Source organism: Mirounga leonina, unplaced genomic scaffold, assembly GCF_011800145.1.
Source record: "Mirounga leonina isolate KUSES-001 unplaced genomic scaffold, KU_Mleo_1.0 Mir_115, whole genome shotgun sequence".
NCBI classification, from domain to species: domain Eukaryota; kingdom Metazoa; phylum Chordata; class Mammalia; order Carnivora; family Phocidae; genus Mirounga; species Mirounga leonina.
In genome coordinates, this window is record NW_023270268.1 from 5,999,981 (window position 1) to 6,019,910 (window position 19,930).

Genomic DNA, 19,930 nt, shown 5'->3' on the forward strand with positions numbered 1-19,930 from the left:
GAAGAGCTGGGCCCCAGCCAACTCTGACTCCCCATGGACTTGCTGCTGGTCCGGAAATGGTCTTTTTCTGATAACTCTTACTGTGATTTGTCTAGGGAAAATGTTGTTTTCACATGTATTAAAAGCAGCCACTGTGTTCTCAGAAATCAAGGGAGTAGGCTCTAACTTTAAGAAATAAAAATTGATAATCCCATCAGAGAGTATTTGCTGGGCATCTATCTACAAGAGGTCAAAGGCTTTCACAGGCATCCTAGTCTTTAGTTGAATCTTCGGGACAAGCTGGTGAGTGGTTTGCAGTTTGCCAGTCAGAGAACTGAAGCTTAGTTACCTTGTCCAAAGCCTGCCCCAGTCTGGGCGATCAGTGCACATTGACTGGGGGCTTGCGTCCATGGGCGTCCTCTGGGAGCGGATGCTCAGGCAGAGATAGGAGTACTCCCCCCTTTGGGGGGCGGGTAGGGGGTATGAAAGAACGGGGGCAGGGAGCAGGACTGGCTAGGGACAGCCTCAGACTGTGCTGTAGATCTGATTAGGGTGTCTATCAACTCGACAGGGAACCCCCCCTCCCCCCACCAAGATCATAATCGGTCATTGGCTGGGCCTGCCTGGGAGGAACATGGCCTCAGCTTGATTGCTGTGGCCATCCTGAAGGGGCTGCCACTGGGGACTGTCAGCTGACCGCCCCCTTGCAGCTGAACGACATGAGGTGACGCAGGGGATGCACGCCTCCACGGCTGCCACGGAGCCCATCATTTGTGAGTTGCTGTTAGGAAGGTATGAGATGTGCTCCTCGGCCAGCCGTCCTGGATGGGGATTATCTGTGCCTTTGCTTATTACACTGGGTCAGCATGGGGAACATTAGGATTCTGACCTAAAGCAGACTCCAGAGCATTCTAGCTGCCGGCTGACTCCCAGGGTGCCTCTTCCTGATTTCAGGGATGTCGCAGGTGAAGGCTGGAGGAGGGAGAGAGCCCCCCCTTACCTTGAAGCATCGGGCAGCTGATGAGCTCCTGACCAGAGGGAGCAGTAGCCCCTCATTCCTGGTACCTTGTGAACCACAAACCGTTAAGCCAAGTGGATTGGTGACCAACCAAAGCAGAAGAAAGTGTTTTATCATGACCTTTTTTTTTTTTTGAGGGAGCCTTAGAAAGTGAGAGTGAATCCAAGATTGGGAAAAATCTAGAGTCTTTGAAACCCAGGCTCACTGGGTCCCAGTTTCTGCTCTGTGGGAGAGCAGAAAGGTCTTCTGTTGTGAGTTTCAGTTCACAGCTGAGGCAACATGGTGGCGGCAGCCAGGCCCGTTGAGTACTTAGCATGTGTAGAGTACTGTTCTACATGCTTTAGATGCATCAGCTCATTTAATGTTCTTTGGTCTCAGCTGGTTGTCCCTCTAGCCCCATTCGCAAAGGGGAACACTGACCCACAGGGGCCTTGCTTGCCCAGGTCACATGGCCAAAGTGGCAGAGCTGGGGTGTGTGTCTTTGCCGCTCACAGAGTCAGGAGTCTGAACTTGGGGCTTCAAGGCATCCAGGCGTCTGTCTCATGAGGTTCTGTCCTGCCTGGCTGTGCTGGGAAAGTTTTGGAATTATTTTAGTGGTAGCTTCCCTGTGGGGGACTCATTACTCATTCAGGACCTACTGGCCCCCTGTGGGGGGAAACTGGGGTTCTGCTTTCCAGAGATGCTTGATCACCGAGTAAACAGGGACCCAGGGATTCTGCCAGGGACATTTGTAGGGCCTGCTGTCACACCACATCTGTGTGAGGGTAAGATAGAAGTGTCCTAGGAGGGGCGCCTGGGTGGCTCAGTCGTTAAGCGTCTGCCTTCGGCTCAGGTCATGATCCCAGGGTCCTGGGATCCAGCCCCGCATCGGGCTCCCTGCTCTGCGGGGAGCCTGCTTCTCCCTCTCCCACTCCCCCTGCTTGTGTTCCCTCTCTCGCTGTGTCTCTCTCTGTCAAATAAATAAATAAAAAATCTTAAAAAAAAAAAAAGTGTCCTAGGAAAGATAGCACATTCTGGAATATTCTATATATCCATCCTAACCTCCCTGGGCTGCTTTTGTTACCATCTCTTTATCCCCATTTAAGAAGCAGCTCTGTTTGGAGAGGGGACGGGGAAGGTAGCTGTGGCACCCAATGTTCAGGACTCACCCTTGGATTTGTAACTTTATTAAAGAAACCCGCCCAGTCAGCCTTTCTGCACCAGTGGCCAACGTGTGAGAGAGGATGCTTTGTGTCCCCCAAAACCTGAAACTAAAAAACACAAAACCATCTTTGTCCATGTCCACGCATCCCTTGGTGTGTCGAAGCCCAGGTGGCCCCTCCTGCCCTGTCCTGACCGGCCGGTGTTCCAATGCTGTGATGTGTACAAAGCCTAGAGCAAAACCGGCATTGTGCAGGGTGTTCCAAAATGTGCACCTGCACCTCTTACCCACCGTGATGGGTCCTAGGGAGTGGATGGTCCAGACACAGGGAGTAGGGTTCTTCCTGGCTCTGCCTTCATTGTGGCCCCTGGTTTCCCAGCAACAACCAAACCTGTGGTTCCTATGCCTTAAAAGGGGGGCTGCCGAGAGTGCCACAAGTGCATGGCAGTGACGAGGGTGGGCTTCGAGGTCAGCCCCGCCCCTATTTAGCTGTTTCAGCCTCAGGGACATTTGGGGGGCCTTCAGTCCCTTCAGCTGTTTGAGTCTTGTTCAGTTCTCTGGAAAAGAGGAATAATAATTTCTCCCTCATTGCATTCTTGCCTTAAATGGGGTGATGTCTGCAAAGCCTGGAACACTACCTCCAGCACGTAGAAACCCTGGATAAATACCAGGAGTTCTTTTTATTGTTACTGTGGCCTGGCCTTGGGAACTAATGATCATCTTCATCCTGATTTGAGATGCTGAAAGAGTGCTTTCAGTACATTTGTTGACGCCTTTATTCATTTATCAGAATCAGAGTGTCCATACTCAATACAGAAATGAACAAGATAGTCCTGTGTAAGATGCACTCGTTATGTGCGGTCTCTAAAATTTTGGTCATGCTCTACATAAATCTGTAATTATGTGTATTCATTTACATCCTACCTGCTTCTAGAAAGGCTCTGAGATGGCTCCTTTAATTGGAGACCTGTGGGATTGTATATCCCAGAGCTTTGCACGCTCCTTTCTTCTCTCAGCAGGTGGGAGGCTGCCCCTGTTGTGGGGAGCTCTGGCCCCCATTCTGGGCTCCACACAAGTCTGAGAGGTAAGTCTGTAGTTCTACAGTTGGGGGTGGTAGTGAGAATTTTAGCCCAAAAGAATAAAGGTAAAAGTGTTGACCTGTGCTTGGAGAAGAAAATTATCACAAGAAAACACCAGGAGGACCCCATGGCTTTTACTCAAAACTCCCAGAGGTCTGTAGCTTGCCGCTCTTGGATTTTAGCATTTACTCGATGCTCTGGGGAAGGGGGGGGGCAAGGAGAACATTGGCCCTTCTACCACGCTTCCTTCTCCAGCTGCTGCTTCTTGGTGCATCTGCCAAGACCCGACCCGAGGCCCTGGCCAGGGCAGCTGCCTCTGAGGACACTTCAGTCCCTGACAGAGCCTCCAGCAGGCTGAGGCCTCTCCAAGGAGGGGGACCCTGCGTGAGCAGCTGCTCTGTCTCATTTGGGCATGGAAGTCACCTGTTTCATTCTCTGACTCAGCATTTGGATTGTACCCCTCTCCCGCCCTTTCTTTGCTCCAAGCTAAAGTTCCCAGGATAAAAATATTATTGCCAGTATTGAGTACTTTCTCTGTGCCAGAGGTGCTATGCTCCTGCTCACTCTGAGGCAGTGGGGCTACTGTGAGCCGCAGAAGCCAAACCCGAGGTTACCCAGCAAGTAGATTGCAGAGTTGCGATTTGAACCCAGATGGACTTGACTTAATGCTTGTCTGGCCATTCTCAGGGTCACCCTTGCTGCTGTCCCCTCTCCCATCAAGCCCCTGTCCAAGGTATCCATTTCCTAAGGAGGAAGAAAAAGTGCCCCGATGCTTCTTTTGAGAGCATTTGTCTGCTCTTGGCTTTGGCAGATGAAAACTCCTACCTATTCTCAAAAGTCGGGCTGTCCTGGATGTGCCACCCCCCCAACACTTTGCCATTCACCATTCCTTTTTGTGCCTCCCTGCTGTCCTGGGAAGGGGACTGTGCATTTGTATCATCTTGTAAGGATGAGGGAGGTCCTGAGTGGCCAGGGGACTTGCCTGAGCTCACGGAGCTGGAGAGGAGGTGGCGGTGCATTCTTCAGGGCTGTTTCTGTTACCCCACCCTGCCTTTCCCATATCAGGGCCGTCAGTAAAAGTTTGTGGTCCTGGTTGGCAGTAAGATTCCTTTGGGGGGAGGAAAGGAGACCAGGGAGCTGGAGAACCAGTCATAGCAGTTCTCGGCTGCAGAGCTAGGTCAGTGCGCTGGACTCAGGAGCAGTTGAGGGACAGCAGAGGTGCCACAGGCCAGTTCCCTTCAGAAGGGGCCTGTCCTATCTTGATGATCTGTTTTCTATTCCCACAGTGTTGCTGCGTCACACTGCCCTAAGCCTCGGTGGCCTAAACCAATCGCCATTTCTTAGCTCATGAATCTGTAGTCGGCAGCTTAGACTGAGTTCAGCTGGATGGTTCTTCTCTCAGCTGGGCTCATGCATGTGTCTGCTGTCAGCTTCTGGGTGGGCTCGCTGGCCGGCTGGTCTAGGATGGCTTCCGTTGGGATGGCTCATCTCCATGTGGCTTTCGTCCCCCAGCAGCATGGCCTTGTACTCGTGCTGGCTGGGCAGGATGCCAAGAGAGCAATCAGAAGGATGCATGGTCTCTTGAAGCCAAAGCTGGGAAGCCAAACCATGCCCCTTCTGTCACATTCGGTTGGCCAACGCAAGTTACAGGGCCTGCCCACTTTCAAGGTATTGGAGGGTGGAAATAGACTGTATCTCCTGGTGGAAGAAGTTGCAAAGCCCCATGGAGAAGGACATGGATACAGGAAGGGTGGAGAATCATGGCTACTTTTACAGTCTGCTGCTAGTGGTGAGAGTGTCCTAGCCATTCCTGGATTTCTATGAGCTCAGCTGAGGGTCTGAATAAATTCCTGATTCCAAGGAGCTCCTGGGAGTGCTGCCAAGAGGGGGAGCTGGGGTGATTTGGGTGCTAGGGTGTTTGGCCTACTGACTAACATTCTCACCTTTCATTGAGCACCAACTTTGTACCAAGCACCGTCCTAGGTAATTTATAAACACTATCTTAAACCTTGCAAGAACCCTTACTAGGTACATTTTAATTCTTCCTATTTTACAGAGGAAGAAACCTGAGGCCCAGAATAGTTAAGCTATGTGACCTCAGATAAGTTTCTTGTCAGTGGTTGTAGCAGAACTTGAACCCTGTGTTAGCCCCGTGCTTCTTACATGTTACCCCCCTGAGTGACTGGCCCTCAAAGCTTAGAATTCAAGCAGAACTATTAGTTTAAAACCCCTAAACACAGTTAGTATCCCCTGGCTTGAGTCAGAGCCTCAGTTTCCCCAACTGTAAAAAGAGGAGCTTCTGAGTCCTTTCAGGTTCACCAGCTCCAGGTGGCAAGCATTGGCCCTGGAGAGTCTCTCCTCTCTGGGAATGGAGGGTTCTGTGCCAACCAGCCTTCTCTCTGTTCAAGTCTTGGCTATTTTTTGCCCAGTGAGGGAGGCGGAGTGATTCCTGGGGTTTCTGGGCAGTGCGGTGGGAGGGACACACAATGATTAGATTCCACTCACGTCACTGACACGTGGGTCCCTAGGGAAGCTTTGGTGTTGGGGTCAAATGCATGAAAGTAAGCCTAATGCATGTAAGGTTTTCAATGCCCAGTTGCGGTCCTCTATCGCACTGTAATTTCGCCCTCAGGAACCATGGCTGTGGTATTTGTGGGTAGGGCAGGAGCCTTCCCCGGGGAGGCAGCTTGGGTCTTTTCTGTCACCCACTAGCCAGGGCATTTACCTGCTGTTTGCTCTCCTGATGGGAGGGATGGGTTCAGAGCAGATGGGTGGTGGCGGAAGTGGAGTCTTTGTAGCCAGCTTGACCACTGAGGAGGTGGCCGTGTCGGAAAAATAGAGGGTGTTTAAACTGCCACAAGAGGAGGGAGTTTGGAGGACGGGAAGGAGGACGCCCTTGGACATGGATGCCCAGGGTTTCAGTCTGAGCTCTGCTGCTTACCAGTGGTGTAACCCACCACCTCTGAGTAAAATGCACATGAGAAGCTGCCCAACAGGCTTACCTTGAGCAAGAGATCAGACCACCCGGGAGCATAACTGGTGCCGGCAGATGAACAGATGGGCCCCCATCTCCAGACAGGTGTGAGAGCTCTGGGCATCACTGTGCCAGCAATGTACACGTTTTAGAAAAGCAAGAAGTTGATCGATAGCCTGATGCGGAAGGGTAAAGGGCTTCTTTCTATTCTAAAGCCCAGTCCTTGGTCAAGACAGACATTCCCAATCGAAGTTCTAACCCAGGAGCCACCCGCAGAGCCTCATGAGGGCTTTTGCATGCAAAATCACATGTGGTGGCTGGCAGCAGGGGGCTGGTCGCTCCGCACTTGTTGGCTCCCGTTTCCTGCTCTCTGGCTGCTGTGGGGTGGGCAGAATAGTGGGGTTGGCACTGCACGTGACTGCCGGGGTGCGTGTTGCCATGTGGCACCTCGCTGTGCTTTGTGGGCTTGGGCATGTCCCATGACTACCTTTGGCCACCTGTTTCTCCTTCTGTAAAATGGGGATAATCGTGCCTTCCACAGGATTGCTCTGAAGATTAAATGCAATTCTGCCTTTAAGGAGCCTTGCCCAGCACGTGCCCACTCCAAGTGCCCGATACCCTCTGGTTGTCCTTGTAATTAGAAAGCTAGAGTTGTGAATTAATGAGAGGACCCTAAAATGTCTTTGCAGTTTGAGTGCATTTTAACTGGGGCTAGGACAGGAGGAGAGTCTCACTTCTCGATTCATCTGTTCACACTGGCTCCAAATGGAACACGATGATTTGTAATTGGCAGAGGTGGTTATATCGTGCCTCTTAGACGGTACGTCAGCCAGAGAGCTGGTTAAGATGCACGTTCTGATTTAGCATCTGAGATTCTGCATTTCCATCAAGTTCCCAGGTGTTCTCCAGGCTGCTGGTCTGAGGACCACACTTGAAGTAGCCCACAAAGGTGCAAATCAGCCTGATGATTTATTGACGGGAGCCTGCTGGTGGGGCCACTCGGGTCCTTCCATATGGTAACTGTACAAAGGAAGGAAACTTCTCAGTGTCTTGTCAGGAGTGCCAGGGAAGATTTGGGGGAATCTTTGAAGTGGCCAGGCTGTCTCTTTATAACTCAGAGAATAATGAGAGAAAAGGCAGATGGCATCTTTGTGGTAGTTTGTCCTGAACTCTGGGCGGTTGCATGCTCTCCGTCTCTTGGGATCAGCCTGGCGGAGAGCCAGCTGAACTAACTTCAGAAGAGATGGGCTCATCGGCTGGCTTGCGGCAGCAGTCTTGCTGGCCGGCAGCCTAGGTAAAGAAGAGCGCCGGGCTGCGGAGGAAGCCACGGTGTTCTGTAAACACAGAGATACAAGCTCGTGCTACACCGTGCCATCCCAGTGAGCGCATACGTGTCTACACCACCCCCTTATCTCTTGCTTCATTTCCCACTACAAAGGATTTGGGAAAAACCTTCTCATCTGACCAGCTGGTGGAGAGTTGGACCCAGAGCATCGTTATCAGTGCTTGATCAGCCATTGGTCGAACCCCTGAGTACCTTGGGTTTGGAAGGGAAAAACAATTCAGTGGATCCTTTTTCCACCTGAGATTTTGATACAAACTTCGCCCCTCTGGGTCTCAGCTCTAGGCTGGAAGAAGCAGTACCTGGGATTTCCACCCTCCAGGGTCCCTTCCCGGGATAACCTGTGAACCTGGGTCGCTGAATTTGGCCCAGTGGCGCTGTCATGACCAGGGTTCCAGTGCTATTTCGGGGGGGTTGGGATAGAGAAATGGCTTGTTTCTTGCAGCCATTTCCCTTCCTTGGTACAAGAATAATTCTCCCCTTGGTCTAATTTTTGTAATGTTTACAAAATGAATTGCAAGTGACATTTATTCACTGTGCTAATGTAAATTTGGAGTTTGTGGGAACTTTGGGACCCAGCCCCGTCCCGCTGGGGTTTTTGAGCACAGGAGGCATTTTATGTTCCTCAGCTCCTACAACCTGACACGTGGAAAGGCCGGGGATGTTTTGGCCGTTTCGACCTGTCAAACTGCTAATTCTTCTCACCTGTGAAAACATAACTGGCATTATTGAGGGCAACCCTTGGCTTGCCCTGGTGGCTCTGAAGCTCAGCCCCAGAAGCCGGGGGCGGGGGGGGAAATGGATCCCTTAATGTGGCTTTCTTCTCACTAGAGTTGCGTTTTGCGTGTCATCATGCATTTGAGTCAGCCTGACTACCCTGGTGTGGTCCGTGTGGGAAAGTGCTTGCTCAGATTTCCAAAGGCTGTGGGTTCCAGCCCTGCTGCTGCCTGGAGAGTCTGCAGCTGGGGCCCACCGTGGGGAGGCCTCAGGAGCGGGAGCTGTGGGCAAGTGCCTGGAGGGGGCAGCTTCCTGGGGTGCGACTGAGGGGCTGCCGGGAAGCATAGGAGCCTGTGCGTCTCAGACCCTGCACGGAATCAAGTACAGACTCTCGAGACTGACCTGGAAAGAAACACTCCAGTAAGGGTGGATTTCCCTGGCTCCCTGTGTCCTCAGCAATCCTTTGTGTTCTGGGCGTTGAGGGATCAGGCTCGGAGGCAGTGGGAATTAAGATAGGACCCACATGCTTTCGTGTGAACCGGATACCACGTCTCTGAGCCAGATTGGTATGGCTGTTCAGCCTTTGCTGCGGGTGCATCTGAGGGTCCCAGACTTTTGTTGTTTGATCTCTAGATCTCCACTCCTTTTATCCAGGGTGCAGTGTCGCTCTGTGGCCAGGTTAGGGGTGAAGGTCATGATCCCAAGGTGAAGGTGGCCTTCAGGGCAAAGTGGGGGGAGCCTGGGCCAGCATTGCCCATCTCCGGGGAGGCTGTCCAGGGTCATTCTAACCTCTGCTAGCCCGCTTTCCCACTTGCATTCTATTCCAAGGCCAGTGGGGGATGGTATACTTCACAACGTGCCCAGTACCTTTCGAGGAGAATTGCATCTCCTTTCCTGGCTGCCAGATAGAAGGAGAAGCTCATGTTCTCCTTGAGCGGTGGCTTGGAATTTGCTACTCTTTGGACACAGGTGTAGATTTGTTCAAAGTCTCACCTTACAAGGCCTTTTCCACATGGCTTGCTGCTCAGCACACACTGTGCCTGACTGGCACCAGTTAGTATTCTGCGCTATAGCTCTGTGCTTGACTGCTCTCTGGGAACAATATGTGCAAATGTAGGGGAGCTTGTTGCCAGTTTCCCCCATGTTCTGTGTCCACACAGCCCGAATGTGTTTCTTCTGTCGTCTTCAAATTCTTGCTCTTGTCCTCCGGTGGGGAGGGGCCCTGCGGGGGAGAGCTCATCCCCACAGCAGCCTCCTGTTCAAGATGAAGGATGCGCAGCTTCGTTCTTGCCCCTGTTCATATGTGAACTCTTCTACCTCTGGTTGGCATTGGGGTTGAGAATATGGTTTATAATTCTACCCTCCTGTTATTTCTTTCCTATTTCCCCCTAAATATACGTGCTTTGTGTGTGGTGGGGGGCAAGGGGAAGAAGGGGGACATAGAAGAGAAATGCCATCTCTAAATTTCCTACTTTTTATTAATTTTTTTTTTTTTTTACTGAAGTATCACACACATCCAGAAAAGTTATCACATTTGTGTAGACACTACTCAGGTTGCAAATAGAATATCGTAAGCACCCCCGGAAGCCCCCCTTGCTCTTCCTGAGAGGTAACCCAGAGCATGACCTCTAGCACCAGTTAAATTCCAGCTGCTTCGGACTTCAGATAAATGGAATCAGACAGTGAGTGCCTGTCGGGCCTGATGTCTTTTGCTCAGTGCTGTATTCGTGAGACTCGGCGTGTGGCCGCAGTTGCGTGCTCGTTGATTTTCATTGCTGTGTAGAATGCTGTTGTGTTTCTGTGCCACCATTTACCTGTCCGTTCTAGCACGGGTGGAACTTTGAGTCTCCTCCAGTGTTCGGCCATGACATTTTTAGCTGTGAACATCTTTGTCCATGTCTCCTGGTAGACCCACGTATGCATTTCTGTGGGGTATGTTCCTGGAAATGGGATCGCCGGGTGCTCGGGTAGGCCCCTGTTCCTCTTTCTTAGGAACTGTTGGCTAGTTCTCTAAAGTGGTCGTAATGGTGTGCACTCCCACCAGCAGGGTATGAGGGTTCCAGTTCCTCCATATCCTTGCCAGCACTTGACGTTTTCGGTCTTTTTGGTGTAACCTAGTAGGCGTGAAGTGGTATCTCACTTGGATTTCTCTGATAACTAATGTTGTTGAGCATCTTGTCATACGTTTATTGGCCATTTGGTTTTCTTTTGTCAACTGTCTGGCCCACTATTCTGTTGGCTATCTGGATTTTCCTTATTGATTTATAGGAGTTCTTTATAGGTTCTAGATAGGAACCCTTTGGTTGTATGTGTTCTCAGTCAGTCTGAAGCTTTAAATGTGCCTGGAGAAAATCTGACAGGTTCACTGCAGGAGGGTCTCCTGCCTGAGCCCCCTAGCACAGGATAATGCTGGGGTGTGGTTTCTCAGTGAGTGCTCAGGCAGCCCACCCATGGCTGGGCGAGGATTTAACCATCAGCCTCCTCTTTCCTGGTACTGGGTTGTGACAGAATGTTCTTTCTTCTTGATATGCAGGGTCCTTGTGGGTGCACCAAAGGCGGAGTCCAAGTACAGCACTTCAGTGAAGTCCCCTGGGGCTGTGTTTAAGTGCCGTGTCCACACCAACCCCGACCGGAGATGCACCGAATTGGACATGGCTCGAGGTAGGTGGATGTCACTGCCAAAGTGGAGATGGGTTCCGTACCCTCATGCTTCCTCTTTGTCTTCTCAGGGTGGCCTGATCATTCATCCCCTCTCCCTCCCTCCCTCCCTCCCTCCCTCCCTTCCTTCCTTCCTTCCTCTCTCCCTTCTTCCCTCCCTCCCTCCCTTCCTTCCTCCCTCCCTTCTTCCCTCTCTCCCTCCCTTCTTCCCTCATTCCCATCCATCTATCATGTGTCAAGTACCTATTACTTACTGAGCATGAGATCTATTGGTGAACAAAGCAAAGATCTTGCCCTCCTGGGCCTTACAAATTAGTGGGCAGAGAGACATGAAAATGAATAGTTGAGTGCAAGAAGACCAGAGGGGAGGTAACTAGTTGATCTACACATGATTGGAAAGATTCACAGTAGTTAGCTGGGCAGCTACGGGAGGCAGAACCTCCAAGCAAAGGAAAGCATGTGCCATTTTAAAGTACTGAGTGAGGAGAGTGTAGCTGGAGTGCTGAGCAGGAGAGCAGAAGCAGAGGGGGTTGACGGGGTGGGCTGGGGCTGCCTCACACAGGCCCCAGCAGGCTGGGGTAAGGTGTGAAGATTTTATGCTCTGCATGAAGGGGGAGGCCATTAAAATCAATCTTAGACTTTATATTTTAAGTAGGGAAAGATATGATGGATGGAGGTCTTAAAAAGCTCATTTCGGTCCAGTGGAAAATACATGATCCATCATCTTTCGATTCGGGTGACTGTGCCTGGGTTCAGAGCCCAGCTCTGCCAGTTACTAGTTGGGACTTACTGGGAAAATCCCATAGCCTCTTTGGCCTCAGTTGCCTTGCCTGTAAAGTCAGGACTAAGATACCTTCAGAAGGTTAAGTAAGAGAGGTGATACATAGATCTGTGCTTGGCACATTGTGGGAGCTATTTTATTATAATTCCTTCAGGTCCTCACTTTCTCCAAAATCCTTTCCCAACAAGAGCTTCTAGTTGTATTTTTTTAAATGAAGAATTGTTCTGATATCCTTTAGCTGAAAGGGAGAGGTGTCCGCAGTGTTCTTTAGTGATACTCAAAATGACGGGTTTGTGAACCGCTTATTCCTGGTATGTAACAGATTACGGAGTCAGCTTCAGAACGTAAATCTCGGCACCGCTTCCTTTGCGGAGCAAGTCCTGTGCTGAAAAAAATATTGGCTCAACTAAACAGCCCACAGGACATTGTGAAGGAGTTGATTTTCACTTTGTTCCAAGTTCCTTATTTTCTCACTGGCAGGTAACCAGTATTTGGACTGTAGACCACCCTTTGAAAAGCAGCCAGCAGAACATCATTTCTCAAAGCACATCTGGCTTTTCTCTTTCTCATCCAGGGAAGAATCGGGGCATGCCATGCGGAAAGACTTGCCGGGAAGACCGGGATGATGAGTGGATGGGGGTGAGCCTGGCTCGGCAGCCCAAGGCTGATGGCCTCGTGCTGGTAAGGCCTCCTGGGGGTGCCGTGATGGGAGGGTGGTGCTCTGAGGACGAATGACCTTGTGATCCTGTAGGCAGGCTGGATGGCACAGTGACAGGGGAATGGCCTTGAGGTTGCCTGCTCTGGACTACTGCTTGGACCAATGACTGATCTTTTTATTTTCTTTATCTGGTCAGATGTTTAATGTCTGTTCCAGGATGTAGAGATACGGTTGTTTTAACATGACAAAATATGTATGAGGAGTGCTTCGGAAATCTTGTTCCTTACATAAGCATTTTTGTGAGTGGGTGTTTTTTGAGGTATACTGTGCATGAAATGCACAGAATTTAAGATTATAGTTTGGGTTCTGGCCATGGTGCACTCCTGTGTAATTCCCCACCCCCACTGAGTCATAGAATATTTCTGTCATCCCCAAAAAGTTCTTTGTTCCTTTCTAGTCAGTTCGTCCCACCCCAAGGCAACCACTGTTATGACTTGTACTACTGAGGATTACTTTTTATATTTCTAGAACTTCATATAAATGGAAATCTACCATGTGTGCTCTTTTGTGTAGGGCTTCTTTCACTCAAAATACTTTTGAGATTAATCCGTGTTGTGTGTATCAGTAGTATATTCCTATTTATTCCTACATAGTATTATATATTAGGAAATCCAGGTTATTTCTCATGCTTTACAGTTGACCTTTGAACAACACGGGTGGGAACTGCACGGGTCAACTTATAGGTGGATTTTCAGTAAATGTGTTCTCTCTTCCATAGGATTTTCTTAGTTTTTTCTTTTCTCTAGCTTACTCTATTGTAAGACTATGGTGTCTAGTATATATAACATACAAAGTATGTGTTAACTGACTATTTATGTTCTCGATGAGGCTTCAGGTCAACAGACTATTACGTTTTTGGGGAGTCAAAAGTTCTATGCAGATTTTCAAGTGCATGAGAGTTTGGTGCCCCTAACCACCATGTTGTTCAAGGGTCAACTCTGTTTGGCTCCCAAAGTGCATATGAGGTGCTCAGGTTCATTAGATGCTTTGAGGAGGTGCAAAGAAAAGTCTTTACCCTTGAGATTTGTGATATCCTAGGGCTATGCCATCCAGTGAGGTAGCTGCCAGCCACATGGAGTCAGTACATTTTAAATTTATCTAAATTAAAATTTTAGTTTTTCAATCGTACTAGCCCCATTGCAAGTGATTGGTAGCGGCACATGGCTCCTGGCTACTGTGTTGAACAGGACACAGAGAAAACATTTCCATCACTCCAGAAGGTTTTATTGGCGGCAACAAAAAAGGAATTCGTAACTGCCTCAGAAGTTTTGTCTACTTTTTTCTCTGTCTTTTCCACTTTCCTATTATGGTAGAACTCTAAAGTATTTACCCAGCCTGACGCAAACCGCTTGGTGGGGTTTTCATATCCACACTCCTGCATCCCTGTTGCTGATACCAGAATGTTCCCTCGTGCACCTCTCCACTGAGATAACCAGCATTCTGACTTCGTGGGCCTTTTCTTTTCATTGGCTTTTCTTGGAAGCTCTATGAAGATTTTTCTTATTAAAGCATAAGATCGAGGAGGGAAAATATTACCAGCTGCTGCTCATTGAAGGCTTCCTTTGGGCTCACATGCTGTAAAGTTGAGGGCTTTACATATTATATTTTCTCCCCGGGGAAACAGGTTTTCCGTATGGATCTAGGCCAAATGTCTCCTTCCCCTCTTTGAGGAGCCCACTTTTGTGTTAAGTTCTCAATGGCAGAGGCTGTTCTTGTGAATTTGGCCTGCCTTCTCACCACAAATGTAGCATCTGCCCCTTGCCGGGCCCCCTGGGGAGGGAGGAAGCAGCTGGATGCTGTCACCCGTGTGGAGGGGCCTCCCTGTGGAACCATTGTAGATCCACTGTTTGTCTCCATGTCCAGCGCTTTAATCACTGTTGCGGGCTTCCTGGACCATCTCCAAGCCTCGACATTCCTCCAGACATAGTAGCCCGACCCTGACCAGACAGCGTGGCCCCAGGGGGCCTGGGATGCTGGTCTGCCATCCTCTGGAAAGGAGGGAAGGAGCTGATCCATCTCCAAATCAGGGTGGCCTGAGGTCGAAATTCAGAGCAGGGGAGGTGGTGGTCTGCACAACCCACGATGCCCGAGAGCCAGAGGTTGCTCCTGTGAAAACGTTTCCTCTCCCTGCAGATGGATAACCTCTGTGTGGCCAAGAACTTGTTTCCAGAGGATTCTGTGTCACTGCAAATCAGTCTGAGAAGGAGGCCATCTCTGGGGACATGAAAGCAGTGAGGATCACGGGACGAGTTAGCAAAGGAAGCCAAGAAGGCAGAGCTGGTGCTTAGTGGAGATGGTGCTATGATATGATAATCTGCTGTGATAATCCTGCTCTAATTCCTCACACGCAGAGCTATTGTTCTCTTGTTTCACACAATTACTGCTTCATCCATTCAATAAGCCACCCCATGGGTGCTGGAGAAGGAGGGACAGTCGTCCGCATCCGTTTTCCTCATGGCCTTTTTTTTTTTTTTTTTTTTTAACTGTGGTGGCTCAGTCATTAAGCGTCTGCCTTCAGCTCAGGTCATGATCCCAGGGTCCTGGGATCGAGCCCCACATCGGGCTCCCTGCTCAGCAGGAAGCCTGCTCCTCCCTCTGCCACTCCCCCTGCTTGTGTTCCCTCTCTCACTGTCTCTCTCTGTCAAATAAACAAATAAAATCTTAAAAAAAACCCCAAAAACTGTGGTCAAAGACAATATAAAACTTAGTGTCTTAACCATTTAAGAAAAAAAGATTTTATTTATCTGAGAGCCGAGCCACCCAGGCGCCCCATCTTAACCATTTTTAAATGTGCAGTATAGTAGCATTACCTGTGTGCACTTTGTTGGGCTGCAGATCTCTGAACTTTTTCATCTTGTAAAACAAACTATATGCATTGAACATTTGCCCCTTTCCCGCTGCTCCCAGCTTCTGACCACCACCATTCCTCTGTTTCTAAGAGTTTGACTATATTCGATAACTCACATAAATGGAATCATGCAGTATTTATCTTGTGACTGGCTTATATCACTTGGCATAATGTCCTCAAGGTTCATCCATATTGTAGCATATGACAGTATTTCCTTCTTTCTTTTAAATTTAAATTAAAATTTTTTTGAGAGAGAGCATGCACACATGCAGGGCAAGAGGAGGGGGAGAGGGAGAGAGGGAATCCTAAGCAGGCTTCTTGCCCAGGATGGAGCCTGATGTGGGCTTGATCCCATGACCCTGAGATCATGACCTGAGCTGAAATCAACAGTTAGACGCTCAACCGACTGAGCCACCCAGGCACCCCTATTTCCTTCTTTTTTAGGGCTGAAAACTATTCTACTGTTTGTATATACACATTTTGTTTATCCAGTGATGGCTATTTGGGTTGCTTCTACCTCTTGGCTATTGTGAATAATGCTGCTATGAACATGGGTGTGCAAATAGCTCTTCAAGATCCTGTTTTCAATTATTTTGTATATATATCCAGAAGTAGGATTGCTAAACTATTTTTAATTTTTTGAGGAACTGCCACACTCTTTTCCCACAGTGGCTGCACCATTTTACATTCCCACCAACAGTGCACAAGAGAAGGGTTCCATTTCTCCTCATTGCCAACACATTTCCTTTCCTTTACTAGTGGCCATCGTAGTGGGTGCAAGATGGTGTTTTGAGTTTCTCTAATGATATTTGAATTTCCCTAATGATTAGTGATACTGAGCATGTTTTCATGTGCTTGATGGCCATTTATATACCTTCTTTGGAGAAATGTCTGTTCGACTCTTTTGCCCATTTTTAAATTGGATTTTTTGTTGTTGTTGAGTTGTCCTTGTAGCTTTTTGCTTATGTGCCATCTTGCTAGGAAAGGCTTGCCCTAAGTCTTCTCTGTTCCCAGCCCCCTCTATCCTCCCTGGGTTAGACTCAGCTTCCTCCTTGAAGCCTGTCATTTGGTAACGGTGCTTGCTGGAATAAGCTTAGCATCTTTTGGGTCATTAGGAACTGAGCATTATGTCGTTACCTTTGTATGTATTACTTATCCTGTGTGTGTGTCTCCTTTTTTATGGAAGCTGCTTGGGGAGAGGCCGCATCATTTACCCTTTTCACTGTCAGTGCTTGGAGACAATCTCTCTAAGGAGGGGTGTCTAAAGGTGTGTTTGAGTAATATGAGGGCTGAGTGTCACTGTTAAAACAATTAGGAAGCAAATCAGTTGCCATCCCTTCTTGGTGGCTGAGTGAGTGGTGGATAGAAGCATGAGGCTAAATGCTGTAAAATGGCCTGAGAGATGATAGGTGACAGCAAGGTACAGGGAGTGGTAACATCATCCATGTTTACATTTTGGAGGCCTTTTATTCACTTGCTTTTTCTTTAATGTGTCAAGTCCACCTGTCAAGGCTTTTTGTGAGGCAAGTATTTATTTGAAAATTAAACACAGGAAGACGGGTGTTATTCAAACACCTTTGAAGGCTCAGGAGGTACCTGGGGTGTGAGCATGGGACCTGTATCCCCAAGGAACATAATGTTAGATTCCAGGGTGGGTTTGAAGTGGGGGGAGGTGGGGTGGGCTTTTTGAAAATGGCATCTGGTGCTGATTCAAACTAAAGAACAGATGGAGAATTTGAAAGCTGTGACAGGGCTTCAAGTGTCTCATTGACCAATGACATTTTCTCAGCCCTGAACCCAGCAACCAGTTCTGGTGGGCTGACTTTGGCTTCGTAGCTGCTAGTCTTGGCTCACAGGTGTTGCGGTACCTTCCACTTTCACCCCAGCAAACAAATGATACCAGGTGCAGACACAGCATCGGCGTTAGGGGCAAGCCTCTTGCCTCTCCACGTTGTCCTCTGGCACACCCAGCGTGCAGATGACAGTTTAAGAAATAGAGAAAAAGAAATAATTTCTTACCAACCCACCCGGCATAGGCATGGACTCTTATTGGATTTGGGAGGGCACCTAAAAATGTTCAAGTCTGATGTTTCTGCTTTTCAGTCATCTCCAAGGCTCAGACGACAAATAATGGAAGCATCTAGATTATTTCTGGTGGCAGCGGTGTTCTCAGCTCTATGCCGCGTCCTTTCCAAATGCCAGGGCAGTCCTTGTCTATTTCACCCCTTTTCATATGTCCGCTGTTTTCGAAGCTGCAGGGTCCATTTCTGCATTTACTTCTGTTGCTGTGTTTCCTGGTGGTGGTGGTGGTTGTTGTTTAGAGAACTTTTAATGAGCTATAACACATGCAAGAAGTTACATAAATAATTTGTGTTCACTTTGATGAATTGTCATTCTCAGAACGGACTTTCCCAATACCCCAGAAGCCCCTTCCCTGTGCCTCCCAGGCCACTCCGTCCTCCCTTGGAGCAGGGGGTGGGGAGGCGGTGTTCCTTGCTGGGTAGGGGAGATCTGTGGCATCATGGCCCTGACCCCCTCCACCCACTGTTCTTGGTGGCCCATGGCCTGGCCCTGGCTGTGCAGGGTGGACCCGAGGCGTGGTAATAGCTCTGGCCATCTGTGTAAGAGGGTGGGGTGGGGACCTTTGTGCCTTTGTGGCTGAGCCACTGGGAGAGGCCCAAGATCCCCTCCCCCTCCCCCCGCCCCCCACACACCGCCCGCCCAGGAAGGACGTGCTGTTTCCATACAACAAAAAAGACCTTTGAAATAAAAATTGCTCATTTTCTCCTTTTTATTTTTTGGAAGCAAAAAAAAAAAAAGAAAAATTCCTTATAACTGGAAAGATGTCAGATTCTAAGATTTGGGGGTGATGGTAGACCCTCCTCCCCTTATTTGGAATTATTTGGAATCTGAGTTTGACTGGTCTTGCTGTTTTTAGAGAATGCTCTTCTTTTCCTGTTCTTCCCTGCTCTGCCCCCCTTCCTCCCTCACAGCAGAACTCATTTAGAGAGATTGATGGGGTTAGTAATCCCTTGGAGACAGTCCCTAGGAATTTTTTTTTAATGTAGGAGTCAGATTGACATGCGTGTGTATATATAATGATAATCGGGGCTAAACAGTCTTTTCTTTCTATAATTTATATTCAGAAATACTCTTCGTTGTTTTCCTACATGCATACTGCCTTTGACACTTTGATCTCTGACCTCACAGAATGCCTTAATTTTAGTTTAGTTTACTGTGAAAAACAATATTTGGATTTTCTAGGAATTCTTCAAGATCACTCCTTAAACAGTTTATGGCACTTAAAAAAAAACCAAAAACAAATGAGACAATAAACTAGACATTAAATGCAGAATGTCCTTCCTTAGAAGAGTCAGCATGTCCCATGATAAACATCCGCCTCTTTTTATGGTCTCTCCAGCCCAGAAATACAATAAAATGCAGTAAGCCCTTGAAGCCAAGGGCTTTGCTGAGTCTATACGCTAAAATAGAAGTCATTTGCCAGCCAACTGGATGGCTTGCAAGCCATCGGAATTGAGTCAGAGCTAAAAATTTAAAACATCAACTACTTAGTGGAGTGGAGCGATTATATGCTTTGTGACGGATTTGTACAGCTTGAGAAGCATGCTGTGAGCACAAGACAGTATCAAGCGGGGAGGAATGAAGGTTTGCAATTTAAGGAATAACAAGAGATTTGTTTTATGCAGTTTAATGTCCTAGGGCAAGAGCCAGTGAGTGTGTGGGCAAATTCACCTTTCCAGTAGTTTTGCCCTTGGGCAGAGAGTGGCCTTGTCAGGAGTCCTGGGGGTGGTTGCTTTGAAGGAATGAAGAGCAGAGAGGCTGGCAGGGCGTGACTTTCACCAGAGGATGATCTGAGGGCCCCAAAGAGGCCCCCGTCTCCCTCGGTGCCCTGGGTATTTCACTGGGCCCCAGAGTGGTTATTGCAGGGGTATTAGGACCTGTGGGTAAGGCTGGGAGCCCAACAGCCACCGGAGCTATCTCAGGCGGTGGGTTTGATGGCTTCTCAGGCAGGAATTAGAAGTTTTGTTTGTTTGAAGATTTTATTTATTCATTTGAGAGAGAGAGAGAGAATGGGGTGGGGGGAGCAGAGGGAGAAGCAGACTCCCCGCTGAGCAGGGAGGCGATGCCGGGCTCCATCCCAGGACCCTGGGACCACGACCAGAGCCGAAGGCAGACGCTTGACTGACTGAGCCACCCAGGCGCCCCAAGGAATTAGAAGTTTTAAATGGAAAATTAAAAAAAAGAAAAAGAAAGAAAGAAAATGGAAAGTGTTTTCTAGTGAGATGAGGAGGGCCCTGAAATGGTGGGTTCCAGTCCGGTTTGTAGCACTTGCCAGCTCCGAGCCCACTTGGGGTTCCCATGTGGAAAACAGGAATTTCGGACTCCTGTGCCCACGCTCCAGGGCTGCAGAAGTCAAATGTGGGCCATATAAATGCTGAACATTGTGCCTGTTGTGCATTTGAGGTAGAGAAACCAAGATGTTAAAAATTATGATTATTTTAAAATGTGGTATTTTAAGGAAATACATTTGTAGGCTAGAGCGAAGTGACCCGGTAGCGGAAGTGAGTGGCGCATGCGCACGAGAACCGGGCAAGTCCCCGGAGTGAACAGGCAGCCGACGTGAGTGGCGCATGCGCACGAGAACCGGGCAAGT

At 48.8% G+C, this 19,930-nt stretch overlaps 1 protein-coding gene across 1 annotated transcript in view; it reads left to right on the forward strand.

The window, feature by feature from the left end:
- The window catches only part of ITGA9 (integrin subunit alpha 9), a 346,914-nt gene that overhangs the window by 5,807 nt on the left and 321,177 nt on the right, over positions 1-19,930 (forward strand). The window contains exons 2-3 of the mRNA XM_034991993.1: positions 10,784-10,911; positions 12,264-12,370. Coding sequence (XP_034847884.1) covers positions 10,784-10,911; positions 12,264-12,370 — 235 coding nt within the window. The remainder of the gene's footprint in view (positions 1-10,783; positions 10,912-12,263; positions 12,371-19,930) is intronic.